The sequence below is a fragment of the Apteryx rowi genome, unplaced genomic scaffold (genome assembly GCF_003343035.1).
Source record: "Apteryx rowi isolate R43461 unplaced genomic scaffold, aptRow1 scaffold_87, whole genome shotgun sequence".
NCBI lineage: Eukaryota > Metazoa > Chordata > Aves > Apterygiformes > Apterygidae > Apteryx > Apteryx rowi.
In genome coordinates this window covers 2,025,762-2,043,947 of record NW_020451171.1, presented here as the reverse complement: position 1 = coordinate 2,043,947, position 18,186 = coordinate 2,025,762, and the positions used below count along the sequence as shown (strand labels likewise).

The window sequence follows — 18,186 nt, the reverse complement described above, 5'->3', positions numbered from 1 at the left end:
GGGGGGGAAGAGGATAGACAGAAAAAGGGGTTCCAGCAAGGAGAATAGCAGCAGTAGAGAGTGTGCCACTCTGGGCAAGCTTAGATAGGTAGGAGGGATCAAGGTGCATGTTCACGTGGAGTATCACAGGGAGATTATGGTGCATGGCTATGCTGCAAGGGCCAAGATGGGACCTTCAAGGGGGAATACTGCATTTCTAGTCTGAGAGGCAGACTCTGGGCAGTCTGGAATTGACCCCTATTAAATGGCCCTTGGGCTATATAATCCGACTCTTGAATTGCCTCAGTCCATCTGAAGGAACCCCAACACCAACAGAACCTGATGGAGAGGGTATGTTAAAGATGGGATTGCTGCAAGGCTGAGGAGCCCCRTGCAAGCCTGAGCAGTCCTGTGGGCTGAACTGGGAGCTGAAAGCTTTCCCCTGCAACCTGCAGGTTAATCGGCTCTCCTCAACCCTGGCCCTGCTGCTGCTGAACTCCACAATGCAGGGAAAACAGGATATTGCCAGAAACCAAATTAAATTCCCTGGGGGAAATACGAAAAAACATCCTTGTCTCACCCATGGTATCTACAGCCCTGTGGTGGATCAAGGCTCTGTGCTTGCACAGCCCTGGTCTCTCAAAGCTCTGCACCACTGAGGAACAGGCTTGGAGAGGAACGAAAACAAAATCTCCCCCTTCATGGGGAAACAGCCTGATCTGTTCGACCTACCCTTTTGAAAACTATCCTACCTATCAGCAGGGGAGAGTGACGATGATATGGTCCTGCCGGCGGTCTCCATTTGTCCAATTCCTCTGTGGCCTCGGCAGCCGCCGTGTCCCATCATGAGGAAAACGTGCCACCACCCCCCTCCTCCCTCCCTCCTCCTGACATCTTCCACATGCATTTTCCAGTACGTGGAGGGCAAGACCGGAGAGGAAATGAAATGTGAGGTCCTCGGTCCYGACTTCCCTCCCAGAAGGGCGTTTCAGTGCCACTGCAGCTTTTAGGACCAGGAGAAGCCCAAGCCTGGGGCAGGGGCTTGGTAGGTCCCCTAAAGCACCAGAAGGAGCAGGCTGACCCCGAGCTGCTCTCCAAGCCTGATGGGCCAAGCTGAGACATGAAGACAACGGACAGGAAAGYTCAGCGCCGGATCAGACTTACAGAAAATCCCTCTAGGAAGAGCCAACCGGCCATGAGATGACAGCGATAGGAATGGAAGGAAAACACAAGCAGCCTCGTGCTGTTTGCTCATCTACCAAATAGGCATTTTTCCCCTGCAGTTTGTTTCCATCCCTCAGCACTCGACTCTGACAGAAAGACAGGGTGGACCTGTCGTGTTGGACCCAAGAAAAGAGCATTTGGCTGCAATCCAGGCCCCAAGGAGCCAATGGAAAGACTCCCACTCGCTTCCCCGGGCTTTGGCGCAAGCCGTGGATTCGCACACCACATTAGCCTGGGTAAAACTCCCGTTGAAGATGCAGCGTGCTCCTGGATGGGACTGCAGAAGATCGAGGCCTGCTCTCAGCAGGGCTTTGAGATGCTGTGTGACCACAACCAAACCACCTCACTCGGTGTTTTTTCCGTTCCCTGAAATGGGTGTAGCTTCTTGCCCTGCTTTGTGAGACACTGAGATTTATGGGCAAAAAGCACGACATAAAAACTAAGTATTGTCACATAAAGCAAGATGAAGCTATAAAAAGCATCCAAGGTAATGTGGGTGCCATTAAAATCTTGACACTGAGTGCCAGAAGCGGCTTAAATTTGCTGCGGTACTCTCGCTGTTCCCTTTTATTAAGCATGGGGAAATATTACCTTGCAGATAAACATTGTGATGTGGTAAATGTCCAGAATTTAATGGGGTCCATTCTAATTGATGAAAATGTACCTTTCATTACTTTATGAATGCCTTATTCATATATATTAAAAAAAAAAAATCTAGAAAGAATGTTTTCCCTAAGCAATTGCCAAGTAAGAGTGTAAACACCTTCTGCTAATATGCCTTCATCTTCTCTCTAAGGCTGTCTCTTCTGCCCAGGAAGGGCTCGCGTTACACCCACTGGCCCTCTTCACAGTCCTCTTGCAAACCTCTTYCAGTGCGATGCACACAACCCCCGGTAAAAACTGGCTGCAATTAGGGGGCTGGTGCATAGACAGGCACCACGTAGCCTTTGTCTCACTGCTTCCTGACTACCTCCATCCACCCACTGACTCCTGTCTTAAACTTTTAATGGCATAAAGTCCTTGGGCCAGGAACAATATTATATTTGCTTTATGATGCTCCTACTGTGACAAGGACTTTTACGGACTAGCACAATATCATCTTTTTAACTGTGGACATGCTGTTGACTAAAGGGATCACACTGGTAGCTAGGGAATCTATGAGGTCTTTATTTGCTCACAGGAAAGATTTGCCRGGAGTTCAAGTTTCTCCCTACAGCCTCAGCCTCTCGATGCTTTGATCCTGGACACCTTCAAGAATAAAAGGGGAATTTAGCTCTTAAATGTGATTCAGTCATTGGTGTCTCTGTTAACACCATCAATAAAAGCATCAGTTTCTTTGTTACACAGGACAAGGCTGAGATGATTGGAAACAGTAGCAGCACTAAAAAAAAACACACCACCTTTTAGTTAAAAAGGGCAAATATACATGTAAGCAAATGAGYGGCTATTGATTTTTAATAACATACTCTGTTCTGTTATTCATTCATGAAGAGGGGTGAGGAGAAAATATTCTGAGCCTTCAAAAAGATTTTTTTAAACGTAGAGAAGAATTACACAATATGGTGTTTCAGCATGATGAACACCTGCTGACAGTACGATTGCAAAACAGGACATTCTTGAGGCTGTAAGAAAATGGGCACAAAAATGAGAATCCTGTTATCAAGCAAAATATCTGGAGGCTGTGGTCGAGCGTGTGTTTTTTCTCTGACTTTTACAAGCGTCACATCCTCAAATTCAAACAAGCAGATGGCTGCCAGAAATGCTCTAAAACCAGCAAGCTGCTTGCCTTGGACACATCAGTTTGGTGTCTTGGCCTCTTGACTCTCATATTGATTTTTATTTCATTTGGTTTTGATCCAAGGCAATTGGAGAGGATTTTAAAGTCACCAATGACCTCTGAACTTCAATGATGACATTTGGGGGCATTTTATCTAAAAGAGAAGATAAGGGCAGAAATGGCCATTCATTCACCATTCAATGGAAAAAAAAAAAAAAGACATCATTTGTGGTTTTGGTTGCAGCAACTGAAGTGAGCTGTTGAGGCCATACGGAGCAGAGGTGATACTTCTGGAAGGGAAATTTTTTGGAAGAGTGTGCAGTCACAGTGTTGTCTCCTTTTGTTGATATTACATAGCCACAATCGATGATGACTTCTTCACTGACACCATGATCTTGCACAGTTGCAACCCTAAGATATAAGTCATACTACCTCTAGCTGGCTGAGTGTCCAAATTTCTGTCTATACCTTCTCAGAGAGCATTTAGAAAGGTAATGTTTGAYATGAAGCCCTCAGCGCACAGGAAATTCCAATAGGTGCAGAGCATTGCATTGTGTCTGCCTTGCAACTCCGACTGCTCTGAGAAAATCAAACCTGATCTTGACTTCTCCCAGCAAGACATAAAATGTATCTCTTGTTCCTCACGTAGACTTCCCAAGACATTGTCTTGAGCATCATCTTCCAAGTGCTAAATACAGAAGATGATCTGAAGCTCTTGCATGGAGAACAAGCTTGATGAATATGCTCCTTGGGATCACAGGCTCTTCTGACAATGTGAGTAGAGGTCATCTGCAAGACCCAGCTGAGGTCTGTGAGTGCACATACTACGTACTTATGTTAGAGGAGGTACCAACACCATATCATAAAGAACTCCCAAAGCAGACACTCCACGGCGTGCACTCCTCCCCCGAGGGAAGAAACACGGCAATCGTTAGTTGTGTTGCTTCATACACTATCGGAAGCTTCTCAGATGCTAAGGTGACAGCTGAGCAGTGGGAACCTAGTTAGCAAAGTGAGTCATGCAAGATTTACACGGAGCCAGATCAGAATCAGCAGGGTCTGGGTATTACTACTCTTTCCGTTGTGTAGCTAGGAATGCTCTGATTATTGGCCTGATCTGAAGAAAATGGAGCCACTGGGTGTCTTTGCAGTGGTTTCAGTGGGCTTTATGCAAGGATATGTAAGGGGCTTTTTGTTATTACAAGTCTGCTCCCATTTTACCTATTCTAATRCTGGTTTGTTATGGTTCTGCTTGATACCTTCTGTGAGCAGAGCAGGTSCTGAATACAGTGAATCAAGGATGAGGTCACCTTTTTGAGGAAGGGAGAGAGGCAGTGTAAAGGGTACCCATTTCTCCGGATTCCCTTTCTTGCTAAGGCATCTGTGACGAAAGCCTTTTCCTCCCTCACCTCATTAGGGGCTCTTATGAACTCCTTCCAGCCATCTGAGGCTTCTGTTTTTACCCTTCCATCATCATCCTACACCTTTTCCCAGATTCAGCAATGGGGCCTCAAGAAGCGTCACAGATAAATCCGCTGTTTCTGAAGACCTTAGAGTCGGCTCTCGCCAAGAGCACCTTCAGATGCTACTAGCTTATTCATCTGGAGAATTATGTCATGGTGGAGTCATTCGCTTTTCCCAAATGCCTATGTCTCCATGTTTATTCTCACTGGGGTTATACTCCACTCATGTCCAGACTACTTGCTCCCCAGAGCTCATATTGTTCAAGCAGGGCCATTTCTTAAAGAAATATTATCAGTGACAGTAACATCCCATAATGCAGCTACTGCTGAAATACAAGGYGCCAAAATTATAGTATTGCTATATGAAGAGTGCTGTGCTGATTAATATTGGTGGCATAGAACTGAAATGCTGATTTAATTCATCTGGATCTAGCAAAACCTGGAAAGAGCTTATAGGAAATCATGCCTATGTCTTAGTTAATGAAATTCTGGGCTTCTTCTGGGAAGACTGACAATTGTAAAATTAATCTGCCAAACTTTCATTCATGGCTTCATTGTGAAGCCATTACAGATACGGCAAAGACCGCCAGACTCACAGGGACGAGTGTGAACGCACATGTAGAAATGGAAAGCACAACATTTTGTTCCTCCCCTCAGTTTGACATAGCCTCAGGGTGGGAGAGGACAGCAAAGAACAGCCAGTCTCCTACAGCTGCCAGTACATCTCAGTGTTGCAAGACTTTTTCCTCCTGACTGGTAACTTGAGTCTGAAGTCACTTCTACAAGCCAAYGCATATGAGCCTTCGCTAATGGCTTTCCTCCTGATGCTTGGAGAACGCTGCAGGAGGTTTCTGCTGGTCCCATCCGGCACACGACCCATCTCACCCTACCCCACTAACAACGGCACACCAGGGCATTTCTTGGTCTTCTGGCTGGGCTGCTACTCTGAGCTGAGGGGAAGACCTGCCCTACAGGACCAGCGTGCAGTTTAGGAGAGGTCACTTCTATTCATTGACCTGTGCTCAGGGTCCTTCCGTCAGGGGATAAGAGCATTTCTTTACCTCAGAAAATACTACAGATAGAGATAAATATATCTATATAGGTATAGATAAATATCTTAAAGATCATCAGCTGCTCAGAGACTATAAAGACAAGGCTGTAGTAGCATCTGACCTGTCGGACTGCTACAGCATTGACCTTTTTCACATCCTCTCTTTGCTTGGAAGGTGAAAAGAAAGATGTTTGGCACTCATGATCTTCAGAAACATTGTGAATGAGGTGAAGAGAAGCTCATGCCTCTCCGAAAATTCCTAAGATACAGTTAGACAGGGGATACCAGAGTCGATGCATCTGGATTTTACTGGCATTCTTGGAAACTAGTTTGCTGCACCCGGAAACCACAGATGCCTGGAATGAAACTACACACACCGTATCTGCAAGCCGCATGTGCACCGATACCCTTGTGTTTATGTTCATGTGCATTATTGTATAGGGAACAAGGGTGTGCAGGAAACACGGGGCCCCGGAGGGAAACGCGCTGCAGAGATTTACAAGCCGGTTGCTCTGCAAGCAAAAATCAGGGTGCTAGCAAGTAATGACCGCGAAGTTTGATGCCTTGAATTCTGCTCTGTAGATCGATACTAACAGTAATATTATATTTCCAGGGCATACTCAACTGACAGAACTATTGACTATTTGGTCTGTAGCAGTGCATTGATACTTGATAGCAAACTGGGACACCAAAACAATAAATGTGTAGCAGTTAACAAGCAACACTGGGCATTGAGTTTCAGTGATACAACTGGGATATTACTTTCTTTGTCTAAAATGGAATGTTTTTAACATGTCAAAAATATAATTTACTTATCTGACTTACTGAAATACCTGGGGAAAATACCTTCTTCACTGAAACCTACAGATTGAGGTCATGTTTCCAAATATGTGCCACATTCAATCAATAATTTCAGCTCCACTGTGACCAAATACTTGAGGTATTTTTGAAGGGAAAAGGTTTTGTTTGATACGGTTGCACAAAACATTTCCATTTATTATATCCGACCACCTTGTGAATGAACTGATTTCAGTGAAAGAAAAGGTAATGAAACATTTTATTTTGGTGGCAATAGTCAAATTAAAGTTATTTTTTCTCCTAGGCTTTTGATTCTGTGTGAAAAATAGATACATTTGGATAGCACCAAATTGAAATAAAACTTTATTCATCCAATAAACGGTTTACTTGTATTTAAAAGACATGGCATTACATACTTTCATGAGACATTTTATTACATCTAAGTCTGCAGTTGTCTCCTGCAGACACATTTAGCTATCAACCACCAAAATGTTAAAATGAAATCATAGAGAAGGTCAGTCTCATGACTGGAACCAACTGAAAAGGGAGCTCTACGGTGAGGGAGAAAGAAATTCTTTTTGTGAAGAAAAATAACTGGTGGCTCTCACTGTTGCAAGAATAACAACTCGTTGACTTATAGCTCTTTATCTGAGTATGGAGAGGCAGGGGAGGAAACTAATAAATATGCAAGAAATGCACCTGTACCAGAGCATATATTGAGGGAAAGACACACGAGCTAGGCTATAAAAATGGGGGAAGGCAGTGTAGTGGGATCGACCAGGAAAATCACTTATTTCCTTCCATAGTTCCCACCTCAGCTGTGCCATGCTACTTTGTACATGAGGCAAAGCTAGCGCTAAGAGAGGTCTGCTACGACCACAGAACGGGTGCTGGTGCAGTATTTCCCCTTATTCTGGCATGTCCCGTCCAGCCAGGTACCGATGGAGGTTTCACATCTAATTCTGAAATCTCTGCTGTTGCTTGCTGCCAAAGGTGTCTAACAAAATAGAAATATAGTCTTTTCCGGTATAACAGTATTACAGTTGAACTTCTGCTATCAGCACTTTGAACCCTGCTGGCTTATCTGCCTTAGGCTCGGGCTACAGCCCGTTTAGAGAGGTCAGGACCCAGAGAGCCTGAATCAACCTGTGATGGTGCCCTCCTCTCTCCGTTGATGACTAATTGAGTTTAAGACGATGGAATTTAGTTTCTCAGTTGGGCCTGAGCCTCTCCAGCCACTAGCAAATTAAATGTGCCCAGAAACGTTCCCAGGCATTGAGGCCAACTGGCACAGAACAGTTTGTGTCTCTGCTAGCAACCCATGTCTTAGCTTCCCTAACAGAGCAGCTAAATGCAAACAGCTTACTGGGGTGAACCATGATCCATGCTCAGGAATGATTTAGGAGTTTGCTAGTTGTCATGGACCAAAAGCGTGCCAAGGACTGGTCTAGTAGTTTGAGTATACCCAGCCACGCTCCCGTGCTGAGCAACATTCCCAGACACTGTTTAATTGGCCTAAAACAGACGTAGCCTTAGACACTTGGATGACATAAATGTCCGTCTTCCCCTTTTCCTGCCCAACATCACCACTTTCCAGTGACATGAAGGGAGTTGTATGGCTCTAAATTTGGTTATAACAATACTCTTTTGCTGTTTCATATCACTCCTATTCAACGAGAAACTGGAGATTACTGCTGTCTCTAATTGCAGTAAGAATAATTGCAAGGAACCAGATATTATACCTTTGTGAATGGCAAAGGTGTTACACACGCACAGCTCAACTTCATGAACAAGCCACTGTCCCCTTTTCCCCATCCTACACCACTGTCATCTGCCTACATTTTCAACACTTGCAGCTTCACATTGCATAGCCAAAAAAAGGAGTCTCACCTCAAACAGCTAACATGCACTCTAACCATATGACGCTGGAGGAAGCCCACATCTCTGTCCTATGTGAACTTTGCTGCCGAGTTGCTCAGAGCAGGGTGAACCTGCTTCCACAGGTCCCTGTGCACCGCAAGGTGGTGAACGCAAGCACTCATGCTGTGAAGAACCGAGCGTACAGGACCGGGCACGTCAGGCAGAAGGTCCGGCAGTGTTAGCGGCTCCCGTACCGTGATGGAAGAGGAACCTGCGTCTTTGAACCGTTTTGCTTGCGAGCCTCCAGATCTCGTCTATCAGCATTACTCCTTTAGCACCTGATCAGTGGTTTGCAGATAGGGCCTGGGAGGGAGCATCTTTTCCTAGCAAGTGAGCTGTATTTCAGCAATGACACTTTCCTGGTGAACAGACCCTTCTCAACTCCCCACTTTTCCCGAGGAAAAGGTGGTGGAGACGTGTCAGGCACCGGGTGCATCCTTGCAATCCCTCTTTGGATGCCTCTGTAGCCCGGGCAGCTGCAGTTGAAAGCACCCTGTGGGCTCCCTGCTTCAATGTTTCTTTGCAGCTCCCTGACTCAGGGAGCTATAATGCCAGGAGGATGGAGGACGACTTAATGCCAGCAGTCTAATGCCTTATGATCCTATGATCTAGTGCAAAAAGCAGGAGGAGTGGGAAGCCCAGCAGGCACCTGATTGAAGAGGCTGGGGGAGATAACAGGAGCCAGTGTCCTGCTGTGCATTTTCTCCACCTCCGTAACCTTCTTATTTTCAAAGAGTTTCCAGGGGGCCRTGGCAGCTATTGTTCTGCAGACCTGGTGCATCAGCATCCCCACTCGCAGCGATATCTGTTCAGGATTCACACACCACCGGGCCTTCTGCCGATTCGCTTCGGGCAAATAATCAGCTCTTTTGGCTTCAACACCAAACAAAACTCGATACCACACAACTCAGATACCCCCATGCTAGCAGGTACACAACCGGCACGGGCTGCTTGTTTGTACACTCATATACCTGAACACATTTATGGCAGGCTTCACAAATATAAGTGTGTCCTCCCTCGCCAGAAGTGGTCCCAGCAGCCAGATCAAAAATTCAGCACAACCATTACCGAAGTGCAGGCTCAGCAACGAAAGAGCGCTCTTTTATGCCCAATTTTCAAGGAGGCTGAAGATTCATATTGATCATTAAGGTAAAGAGGAGGTTAATTTGAATCTACAACAAAGTTTACGGAGTAATCCTGCACAGGCAGGTGGGCAAGGTCGATACAAAAGTTAGCCTTGCTTCTGCTTGACAGGATTTGAGACTCCATAAAAAACATTCCTGTCAGGGCTGTGCATTTTTTAAAGCCTGTATTTTTTCTAAACAGGGTTCAAATAGGTTGAAACGTTATTGCTATTATCGGAAAAATGACACAGATGCATTTCCATGTGAATATTTCCCTTCACAGTTGAATGTCCATATTCACCATGTGCATACCTTGGATTCAGGGACTGCAGCTCCCCTGCGGTCCAGGGTCCATTTTGTGCAGATATTTCTGCCAAAATGTGGTTATTAGTGCTACAAAATATTGCAATGTCACCCACAGCCCTGACAGAAAGAGGAGGATAGGGGAGTATTAGGGAGAAACCGCAAGCTGCAATTTCCAAATGTAGCTGGCAAACTCAAATGTGTTTGGGTTGCCTGTATCAATATTTCACCTCCCTGTTTTCAAATCATCGTCCTGGCCCCAGTGATTAACCACCTGAATATACCAAAGGAGGATATTCGCAGGAAGGCTCTCATGATAAAAAGGCTATTCCTGGACCTCTTTCCATCACATCATAATCTGTCCACTAATATGGCTTGAGATCTCAGCTGATCAAAAGGTCATAAGATGCTCCTGCTAAGTATCATTCTGCCTCTGTTCAGCCTCAGGCTTTTTCACTCCCATACAGCAGCCAGAGAAATGCAATAGAAACAGCCTTCAAAGCTATTTGTATAATAGATGAAGCCTTTGCTATATGGCATTTATCTTCCTTCAGGGAGTGACATCTGATAAATAAATCGCGAGTTCTCACTGAATTTAAATAAAAGAAAGGCAAATCATATCCCCACACACTGTAAATACATGATCACAGCACTAGAGTTCTCGCTGTCCCGCCATTTCTTTTGGTGTAAAAACTGTAAAGTACTCTAGGTCTACCAAAATCAAGGGGTCTCAGACCTCTGAGAACATTAACAAGAGCACGGTGATACAAGGAAATGCGGTAAACTGACTTATTTTTTTAAGTTAGCAAACACAGAAGAGAGGGGGATTATTTAGTAATAGGACTAATAGGATGAAAAAAGGGAAAGTCTAGCAAATTGTGGGATGTGACTTCTGATGAGAAACACTAGGATGGACCATTTTCAAACATTTTGGGGTGGATGAAAAAAAAATACTGAACCACATCCTAAAAGACACCACCGCTTTGGCCCAGATGGAAGGACTTCAACAGGTCATGTTTATACGCCAGTGTGCCAGTGTCAGTGAGTCCACCAGCGACGGACCTGGCCATTGCCACCGCTTGCCTCCCACCCGGGGCAGGGCTGCAGACCTGGTTTCTGTGAGCGCTGCAATTGGGAAAAGCCCAATCGCATTGCGTCTCCCCCACACCTGAAGAGTTGTCACAACCCCATTAAAGCCCTCAGCGTTTCCCGATGCCCTCTCCCTCCTCCTCCAGATGTGGAGCTCCACACCAGCACCGACCGACAGCACCTTTAACTACAACTGGCAGTCATTTTGCTACTCGCCCTGCTTTCAAAGCTGAGAGCCATCAAAGATTAGCAGGGAAAAATCATGACTATTTTTCCCTAAGAAGCAGCACTGGTAATAGGCTTCAGGAAAAATCCTCCTAAATGCAAGCGATAAGCGTAGACTGTGTGAAGGCTGACAGGTCTGATTATAATTATCACTGCAAGGGGACCAGCGCTAACCTCCCTTCTGGAAGGCAGTGACAATTCCTGGAAGGGAACATGCAAGTAAATTATCATAAACAAAATCACCGCACGAGGAACTGGCTTCTGCTGGGAAACTAAATAAGGTCCTGATCTGGGTGGAGGGGAAAAAAAAAAAAGACCCTTGAGCACTCCTTAAAGTTTGTCTGTACAGAAAATGGCATACAATTATATGCTTAAATTTTGCTGACTTTAGGGATGATGGAAGTAAAAGAATGAAGCTGGACACTTGAAGCATGGGATGGAGTCATGTGTTTGAGAGGAATTCTGAAATAAAGGGCATTTTCTGTATCCATGTTTAAAACGTCAGACATTTTTTGCTCTGTAAAATAAAATGAACAGAGAGCCCTGGAAAGCATGTGGGTCCAGACTGAGCTAAATATTCAAAAGCAAGACATAACTAAAACAGCCCCGCACCAAACCTTCCCCCTTCCTCACATCCTAACAGGAAGAAATCCAAACAAAACCAACACAGAACTCTTTCTATTTTATCTATACATTAACTGAAACACTGTAACATTAGCTTTTTAACAGGGTTTTGAGGAATCCTGGATTTCCTAGGTAATACTCCTTCAAGATCAGCCTGTCCTAAGCTTCATACTGCTTTCTCTGGCATCATTACGTTTTTCTTAGGCTGCTTGTTGTTTTGGCATTTCTCCTTCTATTTCCATTGGAAACTTGGAAATAGAGAAACTTGTGCAATCTGGAATAAGGTTAGCAGCCCAGTAGCTTTTTCCTTCTGAACAAAGGGAACCAGATATTATCTTCTTAATAGGGGGCTATACCTATAGTGAGGATGAAGAGGAGAGCCTTAAGAGTCAAAGGCAGTTCTAGGAGTTTCGTTCTCATTATATCTCAATGGAGAGAAGCAAATAAATTGCGCAAGGAGACATATGGAGGCTCGCTACGCAAATGGCCTATTTAAGGCTCTTACTTCCTAATTAGGTCCTGGTGTCAGGAGGTTGGTAACAATTATTCACACATAGATCATATGGATGCAATACAAACTATTCTAAAACCGAAACCATCATAGGGGCATGCATTAAAAAGAAGCCCTGTTTAGCTTGATCTTTTTAGACCTTTTCATTTAGCGCTTGGAATACCAATCACACATCCTAAATTTTGTGTCGAATGTCGCAATAATGGATTTGGAAGGGGGAAAGGAAGAAAGGAAAATGTTCACAGCCATAATCTCCTGGTCTTACCTTGTTCACGGATTTCGTCACTGGATTCTGCACAGGGAACCCACACTCTCTTCCCAAGTTCTTCATCTGATTCTGTGGCGTTTCCCAGAGCAAAGAGAAAAGAGAGAATCTTGATTGGGGGAACGACCATGCAGAAAACGGTCACAAGCATCCAAAAGTTTTGTTCTGCCTCTTGCCATTTCATCCCATCTTTTTCCGCCTGCCCAACTCCGGCGCGCCCACCACCATCTGCCGAGGAAGCGGTGCTGGGGTTCACACCTGGCTGCCTCGCTTTCGGAAGGTCCCCCCAGCCTCTCCTCAGTCCAGGAGGTTTCTCCTCCCGAGTAGCACGGGGAGGCACGGTGGCAAAGCGGGGGCCAGCACGGTTTTCCTCCGCAGCCGCACGGCACGCTGCGGGCCATGACAGCGGGGAGCTGAGTCACGCATTCCTATGACAACCCACTCCGGAAAGGCTTGGGAAGAGCAGGAAGGTGCCACATGATGCCAACCCGTCTGTTTTGTTTAAGAGTTAAAGCAGGGGAGCCGAAGCCAAGGATTACCACGTTGCAAAACCATTTAAAACAGGGTGAGTGGTAGTGATTCAACGTCGTGACTGTGGCAAACCCACTCTGCCCTTTCCTCCAGAGCTTCTGGTACAAAAACAAGATCCTTCTCTCTCCCTTCTTCCCCTCCCGCCTCCTTTCCCCTCTTTGTCCACCTTTCAAGCCCTTTGCACAAAGGTGAAATATTTTACATTTTCACCTGTGGTAATGCAGATCAGACAGTGTTTGCTTTGCTTTGCTTTTCACTGATTTCGCCCAAGGCGTCCTTTTAAGCAGCAGCCCGCGCAAAGATAATAGGTGGCACGATTCTCTGTAACTGGAATCAGCAACAAATCAGCCATCTGCCACTCCAGGGGTCTGAGATTAACCCAGCTACTGGACCGTGACTGCAAAGCATTTGCACATTTAGATTACAGAAATTTGAGGCTACCGGTCCAAAAAATAAAAGAAAGGGAGTGGGGAAGGTGTGGGGAGAAGGAGTGGAAGATGGCCTTCCAAGACTTTTCCACACTAACCCTTTCAGACACCAGTCATAACAACCCCAAGCAGGCAACGTTTCTCATTATATAGTGCTAAAAGGAAGAAGGGTCTGAAGGAAGCAACCTGAGATTCACAAGACATCACACTTCAGGGAAATATATCCAGAGACACCTATTTGGTACGGGGAGAAATACAGACAAAGACATTCAGCTGCACTGTCAGTGTTACGACACTCGTTGGGAAGTACGGCCATGCTGTCCAGATGGCTTACTTGGACCACTCAGAGAGTACAAGGCAAGCACTTTCGTCCCAAGATGAGCAGGTATCTTCCCATGGTTGGAACCAAACTGACGTAGACAAGTTCCCTTATTCCGGAGTGTCCTTTCCAAGACACTGAGAAAATGAAAGGGTTCTGAGATATTAAGCTGTAGGAAGGTGACTTCATTTGCTGTCCTCAGTCTACCTCCTTGAACAACAAGCAACGCAATGCTCCTTTGCTCACATGGACGCCCTCAGTTTACATTAATGTTTGTCCACATCTTTGGGACCCTCACTATAATTCTGTGAGGGATTATTGTTTGGTCAGTGAGGTATTAAGAGGCTTAAATCAGCAGTAAACACCAGTTGGCTCCACATCTAAAGGAGCGCGCCACGCCCTGCACAGGTGCATGAGGGGTTAGGAGAGCTGGCAGGGTCTCCTCTGCTCGCTTTGATGTGGGCTTTAATCCCCGCTCCTGGCATTCCCTTTTGTAGGTTGGCATTCAGTGGTCAGGGATCTCAGGTTAAAAGAGGAGGTTGAGCCCAGATGCAGAGATGCAACACCAGCCAAAACCATCAGCAAAGGCTTCTGGGAAATTCAGGCAAGGTCTGCATGGTGTGCCCTTGGTGAGGATGGTAGCTTAAAGACAACACAATTCATCTCAGTACGTCCAAAGAGGTAACTGAAAAGCAAAGGGCAAGCACACATGTGCACACAAACACACACCAGCTCTTTATTTGCTAAGAAYGGGTGGGATCCAGTGGAAGGTACAGTGGCGTGACGATTACTCCAAGTTACGTGACCAACCCTCTCGTTGATATTTGCCATGGTGTTTTCATCCTCCCCAAGGTTTCTCGGGCCAAGTACTTTGTATCTCTCACTTTTGACACAGAGAAAAGAGCAGGAAGAGGCAAAAGCATCTCCTCTCCAAGCTACAGCCACTACATCATTCAAGGCACAGCTGAGAGGAGAAAGAGTGGGAGACCGGTCGCTGCAGATATCCTATTCCATACAAAGCATGCTAGTGTCACCTCAAAAATGAATGCGCATCCCAGCAGTGTTAATTTGGGGCTGAGCTTTCGATCCTCCGCAGAGGAAGGATTTTCGATCAGCGAGGCGCTGTGTTGCTGGAGAAGAAGAGCATGGGGAGAGCAGGCTGGATAACACCTTCACACCACACTAAGTGCCCCACTGTTTATCACAGCATTTCCAAAAAGCATGGCATGGGTAGAACGAGGTGCTCCAAAACCAGCCTTAAACGCCTGAACCCCAAACGTGAGACTTGAAGCATCCTGAAAATATACTAGGGCATGATTTTCAGGTGAGGTAGAGGTTACAGGGGTCATTGCACACCTGGGAACACAAACTGGGCCAAGCTAACAGCCCACAAGCTTTTGAGTCCCAGCGAGCTAATGAGGCCTCTGCCATGCTTAGAAGAGGTCTCCTTGAACTGACCTGCTGGCTGTATGAGCGAGTGCTGATAAGACAGGATCTGGACCTGTGTTCAAACCCAAAGGAGAGGGTTTTCTCTCTCATCCTCAGTCTCCAATTTCGGCAAGGCCAACTTCGAACTCCAGCGTGATCCAGGAAGAAGTGTGTGTAAGGGGCAGGGGGGAGCTTTGCATTCATCTTCAAGTATTGTATTACCCCATGCTTGTGCTGATGACAATATTAAAATGGTTAACTCCCCTCCAAAACAACACAAATGATAAAAAAAAAAAAAATCCGTGCATCTTCTCCTAGCCTGTGAAATGGAGGGAAGAGAGGACCACCGCAGGGCAAAACCTTTTCTTTCAGATAAAAATCACAGCAAAACTTCAGCCCAGCCCCTGCGAATTAACCAGCGCTGTGCACTGCTGTCAAAGTTTCAGCCTTATATGTTTTTTTTTTTCCCTTTTTCCAGGCAGGCTTTGCAGGAGAGGGGCTTTTTGCAACGGAAACAGCAAGCCGGCATGAAGCAGGCGCTCAGCCGCGAGCAGCGGGGCCGCAAGGCACAGCCTCCGTGCCGCCTCGTTCCCCCCGCCGGCACGCGAGAAGGGAAGGGGAGCGCCGGCGCGGGCTGCGCCGCACCTTGCAGAGATCCGCGCGTCCTACAAGTAACCTTGCATCACGATACAGAGCGGCGAGAGCAGCCTTCTGGGTACGGAGAGAGGAGGAGGAGGAGGACAGCGGGGAGGAGGGGAAGGAGTGGCAACGGGAAAACAATCAGAAAACTCCCTGGGAATCAAATCTCTTCCTCCGTGGGGAGGGGGGGGAAAAAAAATCCCCTCGCCAATGCAGAGACGGAGGGAAGAGCGGGCAGGAGGCGATCGGCACGCTCCCCTCCTTCTCCGTTACCTGCTTTTAATCCTTCCCTTGCCATCTCCGTGACGTGCGCGGGCTAGAAACCGGTTAAGAGCTCAGCAGCGGTCTCGCAGCTGTGGCAGCCGCTTAGGGGAACCGCTGCAAGGGGTGCACGGGGCTGAAGGCCCCCTCCCACCTTCCTCTTCCTCCCCTTTCCCCTTCCCCAAACGACGCCCGAACGCGGCAGATCTAAGTAACGTGACGGACAGACAGACGGCTCCGGGCACCTTAACGCCGTTAAGGTTTGCAGCAAGCTCTGGCAAGGTCAAATGCAAGGGGTGCAAGGAAAGGGGTGCGGAGGGGGGGGCAAAACCAGGCGAGGCGGCGGCAACGCCGAATTCACCCGGGCGGATTTCGGCCAGCGCGAAGTTAACCGGAAGGATCCGGGCTTTTTCCCAGAATCCCTAAATATCGCTGCCTGGGTCGGGAGGGGCCGGACGCCGGGGCGAGCACTAGGTTTAAAAGGCAAAGGCGAAGGGCGAGCGGAGGGACGGTGCTCTAATCCGGCCGGCGCACCCCAGCAGCGCCAGCGGCCCCGCGTCCATAGCCATTCTCATTCCCGGCACGTTTCGCCGCTCTCGAGAGCCGTCCTGATTCAAAATATTAGTGCGGCACAGAATGCCATTTTCGAGTTGCTGCAGCTCCTTCTTGGCATCGGTTCAGCTTTTTGTCTTTTCTTCTCCTCCGAGCACCAAGTGGAGGGAGGAGGAGAAAAAAAAAAATAATAAAATAAAATAAAATGAAATAAAATAAAATAACCCTCTCTGCTTCAATGCCTCCTCGCGGCACCCCCCCGCCCGGCCTCCTTCACCCCGCACCCTCCCAAGCAAACCCGCACAGCAAACATAAATCTCTTCCCACCTCCGCAGCAGCCAGTTCATAGCCTCCTTCCCCCTCCCGCCACCCCTTTTCATTGCTCTCTCCTTTGTACGCCTCTAAATTTTTCCAGCCAAGCGTTGCAACCTTCCACCCCCCCCTTCCTCCTCCACCCCCGACCCTCCCACCTCCTCCCCTCGCATCTAAAAAAAATAATAATAATAACAATAATCGTGCCATGTTTGCCAATGCGCTGGCATCTCCGCCTAGCAGGGAGCCGCCGCGACTCCCGCGCGAGCCCGCGATCCCGCCGGTGGGTCCGATTCGGCACGCGGCTGCCCGAGCGCACCCTGGGCGCGTGAGCCGCGGGGACACCGACGCGCCAGGGTGCTCACGGGCGCACACGCAGGCACACCGGCACAGGACATACCCCRTTTGCATCCCTTGATATTTCTTTATATACAAACTTCCCGCAAGCCTGCACTGGGCAACCGGATTCCTGCTCGTGCTTGCAGGTCCAGGTGAAAAAAAGACGCGGAATAAAGAGGGAGGGAGGGRGGGAGGATGTATTTTTTTCTTTTTAAGGAACYCAAACACAGAGCGCTTCCACCAACTTCTCTTCAGCCTGTTACGCCAGTTCCTGCCTGGCACCAGCTTTGATTTGTTTTTCTCTCCTCTTCAAACCCTCCCTCCCAAATATTTATGAACTCCCTGCCGTTTTTTTTCTCTTTTTTCCCCCCCTTTTCCCTCTTACCTTGTCCACAGGAGGGGCTCCCTCCCATTCCCACCCACAAATCCAAGGAGGCACGCGTGGGAATGGCAGCACCTCCRGCAAAGGGAGCGAAACATGATGTGACCCTCGATGGACCAAGACGTAACGTATCGTACACACAACGTATGTATGCTGTTCTCCAAAAGAGGAAGAAAGAGAGAGCGAGGGATGCGCTGAAAGCAGACAACGCGATCCGCGCGCGTGCCAGGCTGAGACCTCCATCCCCCAAAGCGAAGGAGGGAGGAGAAAGGTTTGGTTGGGCAAGCGGGGAGGTAGAGAAGAGGCTGAGGCGACCCCGCAAAAGGACCCCGGAGAGTCAACTTTCAGCCAGCGCCGCGACTCTAATTAAACCACAGTTTGAAACACTGACATGTGCAGGGAGGAGATAAAGTGGAGCAAAATGTACCTGCCCGGCGCCTGGAGGAAAGAGAAATTTGGAAAAAAAAAAAATATATATATATATATATATATATATATAAAATAATGATGCTACTGATGCTGGGGGTGGCCTGAGAGGGACACGAAGGAGGACTCCTTGGAAGCCAGCGGAGTTGGATGGATGCAAAACAGATGGGAATTCGCCGTGCATCGGGCCCGCCGCCGCCGCTCCCTATGGCAACG

General features: G+C 47.4%; 1 protein-coding gene across 2 annotated transcripts in view; it reads right to left on the bottom strand.

Annotated features, from left to right (window-relative positions):
- Positions 1–18,186, bottom strand: part of SETBP1 (SET binding protein 1) — a 243,765-nt gene that overhangs the window by 129,246 nt on the left and 96,333 nt on the right. For both annotated transcript variants that reach the window (XM_026090670.1, XM_026090671.1), the window contains exon 3: positions 12,354–12,425. In XM_026090670.1, coding sequence (XP_025946455.1) covers positions 12,354–12,425 — 72 coding nt within the window. The remainder of the gene's footprint in view (positions 1–12,353; positions 12,426–18,186) is intronic.